Source organism: Thunnus albacares, chromosome 2, assembly GCF_914725855.1.
Source record: "Thunnus albacares chromosome 2, fThuAlb1.1, whole genome shotgun sequence".
NCBI classification, from domain to species: domain Eukaryota; kingdom Metazoa; phylum Chordata; class Actinopteri; order Scombriformes; family Scombridae; genus Thunnus; species Thunnus albacares.
The window spans coordinates 32,523,505-32,532,942 of record NC_058107.1 but is presented as its reverse complement, the minus strand read 5'-3'; the positions used below and the strand labels follow the sequence as shown (position 1 = coordinate 32,532,942).

Below are 9,438 nucleotides of genomic sequence, written 5' to 3'. Positions count from 1 at the left end.
TTAACAACATAAGTAAATATTCTGTTGAAATCCATTAAGCAGTAAACATAACGGAGTTACCATCTTTAATAAATTCATTCTAAATATAAAACAACTAAATCCTGAACAGCTCAACGTCTTTCAAAAATTCAGATGACAGCAACGGTTTAGGTTTTCATGTTTTTGCATGAAAACAAGAAAAAACAATATCTGTGACCCTCAACAACAAATCAGTTCTGTTGAAGAACAAAAGAACAAATAATAATCAATCAGAGCCAGAATGATTTTTGATACACTGAACCACTGAGACTCTGAGTTTAAAGTGTAAAAACTGAAATTAAAACATGATCAAAACTGAAATAACTTAACTTAATTATGAATTAACTTAACTATGATGAAAGTTTAAAAAGCTCCCCAACTGTAGTATTTTGTACAGTCATTAGTGTTTATTATATCTATATTATATTGTGGTCTGAGTAAAAACAAGATGCTACTAACCAGGATAAAAAGTTATAATAAAAACAGCTTTGATTTGTATTTGTATAAAAGTTCACCTCAGATGACGGATCAACATTTATTTACCTTGATAATGTGATCTAAATAGATATCGAAGTCAGAATATATACATAATATATTTAATAGTCTTTTAAAAGTGAATTTTCTAATGAAAACAATTATTGAGGTGTACATGTCTCTGTTTTGTACGTGAAAACCACTTTGGATAATTTGTTTCAATGAGCAAAAAAATTCAGTGACCCTCAACACCAAATCAAATCTGCTTCAGATAAAAGAAAAAAAATAATAGAAAAGTAAAACCAAAATGCTGAAAACACAAACCTCCCTGAACATCACAGAGAAATCTGAGTTTGACAGATTTTGATATCAGTGGTTTTAGCTTCACCAGCTGACCAAATATTGAAATAAGGGAAGAGTTTCTCAGTGAAAGTGTATCTGTAAGTGTAGATGTGAGTCATGTCTTCAGGGTCGTAGAAGGACACCTCCCCCCTGTCATAGTCCAGCTGGACTCTGATCCTCTGGAGACTCTTCACACTGACAGTCTTACCAGCTCCATTAGTGTATTTTCCACTGTGATGCTTTAAACACCAGATTCCATATTCTGGTGTAGCAAATATCTTTCCCTTCCTGTCAACTGACTCTTTAGCCAAACCCACAATCCAGTCAGGATGGTCTCCCACCTCCACCTCCCAGCTGTGTTTCCCTGAGCTGAAGCCCTCAGATCCCAGAACATTGGCATAATTAGTGTTTCTCTCTGGATTATCAGGGAGCTGCTGCTTTGTGTCTCCCTGTCTCACACTGGTCAGATCATCAGACAGATAGAGATAGGGGTTTGCAGTGTTTGGGTCCAGAATGACAGGACTGAAGTGGACGTTCTCCTTCATCTTCTCCCAGACTCTGAAGGACAGGTTGCCCAGGTGTTTGGCCACATCTATCAGCGCTCCTGAGACCAGCTGTGGATCTGACAGTGAGCACTGGTCTCTGGCTCTGGTCTGAGTGGGTTTATAACTGCTGAGGAATGACACCTTGTGTTTCTGCAGGTCTTCTTCAACAGCAGAGATACTGTCTGACAGAGAGGAGATCTGCTCCTGAATACTCTTCATCTCTCTGCTGATAGTCTTCCCCTTCTGCTCCTCTTCCTCCTTCAGAGCTGCCAGTCTGGACTCCTCTTCCTCTTTCAGGAACTGGTGGAGCTTGTTGAACTCTGCTCTGATCTGCTTCTCTGTGGACAACAGCTGCTTCTTGGAGTATTGAATCACTTCATTGTATGTTTTCTCCACTTGTTTGTATTTGTTCCTCTTGTCCTGCAGAGACTTTAAGTCAGATTTCAGCTGGTCCTTCAGGTCACTGACTGCTTGTTCTACAGGAACCACCTTGTGACTCTGGTGGAGAGAAAACTCACAGACAGGACACACAGCTCTCTGCTCATCCTCACAGAACAATTTAGGCTCTTCTTGATGTTTGCTACACACCACCTCCACCTTCTTTTCTCCTTTTTCTGTCTCAGATGATCCAGCTTTCTGTCTCCCAGCAAATGAGTCAGCGAGTTCCTTCAGTGTAAAGTTCACCAAAGGATAATCTTTTGAGGATTTTCTTTTACAAATGGGACAGTTTTTGTTTTTAGCTTGTTCCCAGAATTTTTGCAGACAGCTTGAACAGAAACTGTGGTTGCAGGTCAGAGACACAGGATCTCTGAAAGTCTCTGAACACACATGGCAACTCAGGAAACCTTCAAGAAGAGCAATTTTCTCAGCCATTTGCTTTGATGTCTAAATGATCTTTCAATAGTCAGACTCACCAAGTTACTTTTCCTTCACTTGATCACTTAAAATCCTTCAACTGAGTGTTTTCCAGCAGAGATCTCACACCCTGTAATGGCGTCTCAGCTCTGAACCACAATGTCAAAATTTACTTTCTCTTTTACTTACAACTGTCACATGGTAAATTATCAACAGCAGGAAATGCTGCTGTGTAGTTTTATCACCAGCAGATGGTGATGTCAGGACATCTTTCAGGGGTACATTTTTAATTCTTCATTCATTACAGTAAAAATTCCTTGTGCAGGCATCTGTAGACTAAACAAAATAAAGTGCTCATGTCTTAACATTTTGATCTCTTTGGTTGCTATTTCTACAGCTCAGAAAAATCTTATAAACATGAAACAAGGAGAGGTTGGTGCTTTCGTCTTCCAGTGAGGAGTGAACATTTCAAAAGACTGACTGGTTAAATGTGCACTGCAAACAAAACAACATAATGTCTCCAATATAACATGTCACATTTCAATTCTCTTTCACTGTCAAAGTTTTTTTTAATTTTTTAATTTTAAAGGTTTTGACAGATGAATGTTTTATACCATAATACTTAACTTACTCCAACTTAAATCATCACAAGTCACTTGTCTTATTTTACTCTCAGTTTATTATGGCTCTGTTTGCAGTGTGACTAGCTGTCATTCTCCACCAGTCCACCAGGGACCCTCAGCTTTTTCCCTGTGATGATAAGTCTGGACTGAGTGGAAGATGGACTGATAAGTTAGTGCTGTATTGAAGGACCCTTGAGATATTATTGCTTATTGTAGTTAACCTTTGTCCTGACATTTAAGTTTGTATACATGTGAGCATACAGAGCTGAAATAATACTTTTGCCTTCACATGATTCAGAATGAGTTTGTTTGTTTTACTACCTGAGGATGTGTTCTGGGCTGGTTTCTCTGTACTTCCAGGTTTTGGTGGTTGGTAAGTAGTGAATCAGTTTTTGGGTTGTGGAAGTGATCTATGTTTTGGACTCTTTGGAGTTTGCATGTCTTAATTTATCTTGCAGCCTATTTAGCTCTGTACAGTAGCACAGTGTGTTTCATTTGCATTTGTCCTGCTGGCATTTGGGGCCTTCTTGAGCCTAATTGTGTTTTCTGGATTTTGGTTTTCTCTTTGCTCTGTTTTCCTCATGTGTTCCTGCACTCCTCCCCAGCCCCCTTTTTCCCTCCACACCTACCCTGCATCATGTTTGTTAGCTCTGCCCTGCTCCCAGTGCCTTCCTAACCCACCAACTCCCAGCCTGCCCCTGTGTCTTGTCACCTGTTCCTTGTTGTCTGATTAGTTAAGTTTGTATTTAAGTCCTGGTTTTCAGTTCAGTCTTGTTGGATTATTTGTTCAGTTTAGTTACTTGTCTTCAGTTCCTGTGTTAATCAATATTCTTCGGTTCCTTGTGCCTGCCGAGTCTCTGCATTTCATGTCACAGATAAATTAACTAAAATTTGTGTTCTGTACCTACTATAAAGCCTCACTTACATATGAGCTTGAATAACACAACAACAGGTTTTTTTTCCATTATGTGAGGTTTTACCCTTAATGGCAGCTTTTGCTGTACTGCTAACAGTCACAATGAACCTGGGAACATTGTTCCTCAATATAACCACTTAGAATCAAATACTTGACACAAAAAGTGTGCAGGAAGTGTCTGAGGTGGAAAGCTTCATGATGGTTTGCAGTGTTTTAAGTTTGATATGACAGAAGACCATCTGACTCCTCTGAGTATATAAAGACACATAACGATCTCCATCATGTAACTGGGTTCATATCAGAAACATTTATCCATGTGTGTGAATAAACTAACAATGTTTCACAATAACTTAATTTGATGAGTTAGGTAAACGATCCATTGGACATTTAGTCAACTGTACTCATGACTTTAAATTCTGAAAGCAACAATTTAACAATATAAACTTGAAATTGACAAACTTAATTAATGATAAAAGATGTTTATTTAATTTAACAGAACTTGTTAACTGGTTTTCCAATGAATCACAGATTAGGATTTGCCAGTTATTTATCAGTTATTTGCACAATATCCATTTTTACTTTAAATACTGATAATTTAGATGTCTAATAACTTGTAATTGTTGTAAAGGAATATAAGTCTGTGTTTTTACAGTGTAGCTCAAACTTCCAAACAGTGTATAAAGTAGTTAGGCCTAAAATGAGCTCCACATTGACCAGCTACAATGTCAAAATGCTGCTCACATGTTTAACTGGATAGCATCTTTCACCATTTTCAACCCATCAGTGTGCACTGTCTGTAATTTGACCACAAGATGGAGCTCTGTCCTAAATATAGAGATTTACATACACAGCTGCAAAAGGAAACCAGTGGACTCAGAATATAATCACTGCAGTCTCGCTCCTGTGATTCATCATTTTTTAAATCTTTTAAATCTAAAATTCTCAACTACTTTCTTAAAACAATACAGGGACTCTGTCACACTTTCCTGCTTCTCAGGAAAGGTTGACGACCCAGGAGTCCCTCGGCACCATCCTTCCTTTTAATATCCTTTTGTCTAAAGGTCAGATTCAGCAACATAATGGAGCCAGTGGGTATTCAATGTTCAGTAAAAGTTTTGCAGAGTGAATGGATGATGATATAAGGCTTGAACTCATATTGTTAAGTTGACCTGTTGTCCCAGGTATCATCCTCCAGCTTCCAATGTTCAGTCTTGGTTAGTGAAATATGGGTGTAACGATGTTCCCGACAGTGCACAGGTCACAGAGGAGGGACGACAGACACCACGACCAATAATAGGAGGCTGTTTCCTCCCTACCTGCTGGTGTGTGCCTCTGCTTTCTAGAGTTTGCATTACATGTAACTCAAGTACTCTACCTTGTCTTAGATCTGTCAAAAATTCTGGCCACAATCCTGATGTTACAGCTTAAAAATGAATATATTTACAAAAGTGTAAATGGATGAAAATTAAAAAGAATTTCAGTGAAATTTAAAAACTTTTAGGCAGTCGACCTTAAAAGTAAAAATTATCAGTCGACCTTAAAAGTTATAACTGAGGGGGCTCGGTCAAGTTCTTCAAGTTACGTCTCGGCCGCTGATTGGCTGAGTCTTCGGGATATGTAAATGAGGGGGTGGGGGCTTTTTGGAAACGAGTAGGTGACGTCAGTTCCCCCGTTCGCAGAGAGCGAAACAAACATGGCGATAGACTCGAGTGGACGGAGGTTTACGCTAACTTTATTCGTCTTTTCTTGTGTTTTTGCGGGCAGGCAGGCCGAGGCGGCGGTTTCGGAGTCGAGAGGCGTCACTCGGATACTCGGCATGAGGCTGGAGAAGAGCGACACACCAGCCGAGACCACCGAGAGAGGGGTTATTCAGGTGACCGAGGGCAGCGACATCCTCTTCAGGTTCTACGGGCTCCACTTGTTCCCCAACAGCTCGGCGCTCATCACGTTCACGGAACTTTACTCAAGTGATAAAGAGGATGACGCTGCCGGCGCAATAATGGTCTCCTCCAATAGGACTTGTCCCGAACACACGAAGGATATAGTGGTGAGGGGGCCCATGGACGTCGGCAACCAAAATACCTCCGGGGTGGTCAGCCTCAAGATCAAGCAGCTCCGCAAGAGCGAGGCGGTGAAGGTGTTCGGCTTGTGCATCCGCGACACCCAGGACGAGGAGGAGAAGTGGTACCTGCTGGACGACAAAGACGGCAGACTGCGGGTGGTGGAGGAGAAGAAGTCGCTGCTGCCCATCTGGCTTCAGGTGATCCTCATCTCCTTCCTGCTGGTGCTGTCCGGTATGTTCAGCGGGCTCAACCTGGGGCTGATGGCGCTGGACCCGATGGAGCTCCGCATCGTGCAGAGCTGCGGCACCGAGAAGGAGAAGAAGTACGCGCGGAAGATCGAGCCCATCCGCAGGAAGGGCAACTATCTGCTGTGCTCCCTGCTCCTCGGCAACGTCCTGGTGAACACCACCCTCACCATCCTCCTGGACGACCTCACCAAGTCCGGGATCGGTGCTGTGGTCGCATCCACCATCGGCATCGTTATTTTCGGCGAGATCGTCCCCCAGGCGTTGTGTTCTCGGCACGGCCTGGCAGTCGGAGCGAACACCATCATGGTCACCAAGTTGTTCATGCTGTTAACTTTCCCTCTGTCGTGGCCCATCAGCAAGATCCTGGACTGCGTCCTGGGTCAGGAGATCGGCACGGTGTACAACCGGGAGAAGCTGGTGGAGATGCTGAAAGTCACCGAGCCGTACAACGACCTGGTGAAAGAGGAGCTCAACATGATCCAAGGTGCGTTGGAGCTCAGGACCAAAACGGTGGAGGATGTTATGACGCCGATCAACAACTGCTTCATGATCCACAGCGACGCCGTACTGGACTTCAACACCATGTCCGAGATCATGGAGAGCGGATACACGAGGATACCTGTGTACGAGGACGAGCGGTCCAACATCGTGGACATCCTGTTCGTCAAGGACCTGGCCTTCGTCGACCCGGACGACTGCACTACCCTGAAGACCATCACCAAGTTCTACAACCACCCGGTCCACTTCGTCTTCCATGACACCAAGTTGGACTCCATGCTGGAGGAGTTCAAGAAAGGTTTGTGGTGGATGTGTGGTTTTCATTGACCAAATCTGCAAGCAAGACTTTTGTCTCCTCAAGTCAGGTGTCACTAGATTCCCCTCAAAAGTGTGTGAAGCTTTAATGAGTAAAAAAAAAACATCTTATACATAAAACTTCATACAGCAGTTGTGCAGTAAATTTGGATTGAAGCTCATGGTGTTGTGAAACCGTGGAAGCTTCTGACTAAACCTTACTCTCATTTTTGAGGCTTTACTTTTTAGTAGAACGTGTTGTGAAGTGACCTCTGTTCCCCTTTCTTACAATTTTGACTTTCTCGGTATTCTGCAACGATTGTGACTGATGCACCGAGTGATTCAGGGAAAAAAAAACAAACAAAACACCTTGTGCAGATAGTCGGTGTCACCTGTGTGTTCAGTCTAGTTTAGTGAGCAGTCAGCCTGTGTTTAAACAAGGAGATTATTGCCGAGTTTGACCTTTGACCTCTCCGCGGAGTGGGGCAGACATTAAAAGAAATTTTTAGCTCGGCGGATCAGCGATGTAAGGATTTATCCTGCATGTAACTAAAGCGGGGAACTGATGTTTGATCAGTGATAGAATACTGTGGAAGTATTTTTCTATTTCAGTCTTCTCGGCGATCCGGGTTTTCCTTTGATGTCTTGCTCGGTGAAACCGACCTGACATTGCATCTACTATGTGGATCAAACCTTAGATCAGGAGAGTCTGTCTGCCAGATGCACTCATGTCTTGAGCATTAATTATTAAACGTGTATTAGTTTTACTTTTGGAGTCACACTGGTAGTGTTTTCTCCTAAGTGCAGGAGGGATACTGAGTCTAGTTGCTGTCTTAATCGTTTACTATCTTCAGCCCAAAGAGATTCTTGGTAGGAATACTCAATGATAATAATATAGTAGTAATAATAATATGTAATCTTGCAGGATTAGAATAAGGAAACACAGTAAGACTAAACAAATAAGAAAACAACTACAATGATAGAGAAAGGAGTTTTATTCATTACAGTTGCTGATCTGTAAACTCAAATCAAATGTAACTTCAGTCAGGATCATGCTCGGTGATATCAAAACACTTCCCTGTTTCACTTCTCACTCGCCTCGCTGCTTTTCCTCTTTCGACAAACACACACACACACACACGTACGTACACACAAACGCAAATACTCACACTTGCGCACACTCCCTCTCTCTCTCAGGGGGGGGGCGTGCACACACTGACGCCATCCCCCGCAGGGATATATTTTTCCTTTCTCAGGCATCTCGTCTCAAGGTCACAGACAGTAGAAACACACACACACACACACTCACACGCGCTTGCTGTGTCTATATCCCAGCACTGTGAGGAATGAACGATTGTGTCTCTGTGTGTCTGTAGTAGCATCAGTATCCGACTGCGTGACATCGTAACGAAGAATTCACTGAGCTTTCCCGGCGCCATGTTTATACCAGTATGATTTCATCTCACTAAACCTACCCTAAAATACCATCCGTCTCTTAATTCACATCTTTTTGCGATCACTTTGTTCATATCTCCGATCAGCTGGCTGGTGTAGATCGGCTTTTTAGTTGCTTTAGCGGCAGCACGCGGTGCGATGTGACATTTAGCCAAGAAAAGACTTTGCGGCTCATCTTGGTAGGTTCGACTGGTGAGGTGGGAGGGTTTGGCAAGCAAGCTGCAGCGCCTACACACACACAAACACACACACACACACACACACACACAATCCGGCCACAAAGAGAGTGGCTCAAAGCGTGGCAAAGAGATTTAAGTAGTTATGAGAGAACACTCAGTTGCTGTGTACAAACTCTGGAGTTTAGGACTCTTCTGTTTATTGAAATGCATTTTATACAAATCAACACATGAATGAGAATAAGAGCTTTTGCTGCTTTTTGAGAAGCATCGGGCAAAACAACTCCTCGATGTTAAAGAGCAGCTTGAAACATTACGGCGAATATTGCAAGTACAGAGTCATAACAAAAGCCAAAAGGCAAGACGAGCGGGTGGAGTCGGAGGTTGAATTCTGCAGATGATATCTGATGTTGTGACAAGGACAAGGATCCCTAAATTAGACCACAGACCCCCATCTGATAAGATTCCTGCTTTTAGGTGATTTATTACAGAAAACGTATGAAACCCTTGACCCCCCGGCTTAAAGTAATAGTCAGATTATTGCAGTCCATCTGAATGTAGTCACTGATTGAACTTATAGCCAATTCATGACACAATGTCTGGTTAGTACAGTACATTAGTATAAATAACAAGGATATAAAGTTAATACCATATGTTCTGTATAATTTAAGCTATTGTGCCTGCTGTAGTGTTTATGTGAGGATCATTGCATGGAGGTAAATAGTCTAGGAAGGGTGACCAACCATCATTTTCTTTTAAAACAGCAGATATTCAGGTATCTTTGATCCAGTTTTACAAAATATATGTATATAAAGCTCATAGTGTGATTAGGTGAGACAAGGAGGAATCTTGAACATCAGTTTAAACTCTTAAAAATAATGGATATACATAGTTCTAGGTTGAAGTGGTTTGTGAAGACGGTGCGATGTTG

General features: G+C 42.1%; 2 protein-coding genes across 4 annotated transcripts in view; one reads left to right on the top strand and one right to left on the bottom strand.

Moving 5' to 3' along the window:
- Positions 1-810: 810 nt before the first annotated feature.
- Positions 811-2,485, bottom strand: LOC122966878 (nuclear factor 7, brain-like). Its single transcript, XM_044331244.1, has one exon. The coding sequence runs from the start codon at positions 2,250-2,252 to the stop codon at positions 828-830; it is 1,425 nt and encodes a 474-aa protein (XP_044187179.1). The 5' UTR covers positions 2,253-2,485; the 3' UTR covers positions 811-827.
- Positions 2,486-5,374: 2,889 nt separating this feature from the next.
- The window catches only part of LOC122966821 (metal transporter CNNM4), a 49,338-nt gene continuing 45,274 nt past the window's right edge, over positions 5,375-9,438 (top strand). Inside the window, exon 1 of one of the 3 annotated variants that reach the window (XM_044331171.1) lies at positions 5,375-6,880. In XM_044331171.1, the coding sequence (XP_044187106.1) occupies positions 5,467-6,880 (1,414 nt within the window). In that variant the 5' untranslated portion in view covers positions 5,375-5,466. The remainder of the gene's footprint in view (positions 6,881-9,438) is intronic. The other 2 variants (XM_044331157.1, XM_044331165.1) reach the window with 2 other exon arrangements.

Excerpts from the sequence above, each read along its gene's own strand:
- LOC122966878 (XM_044331244.1), bottom strand. The coding sequence starts at position 2,252 with ATGGCTGAGAAAATTGCTCTTCTTGAAGGTTTCCTGAGTTGCCATGTG.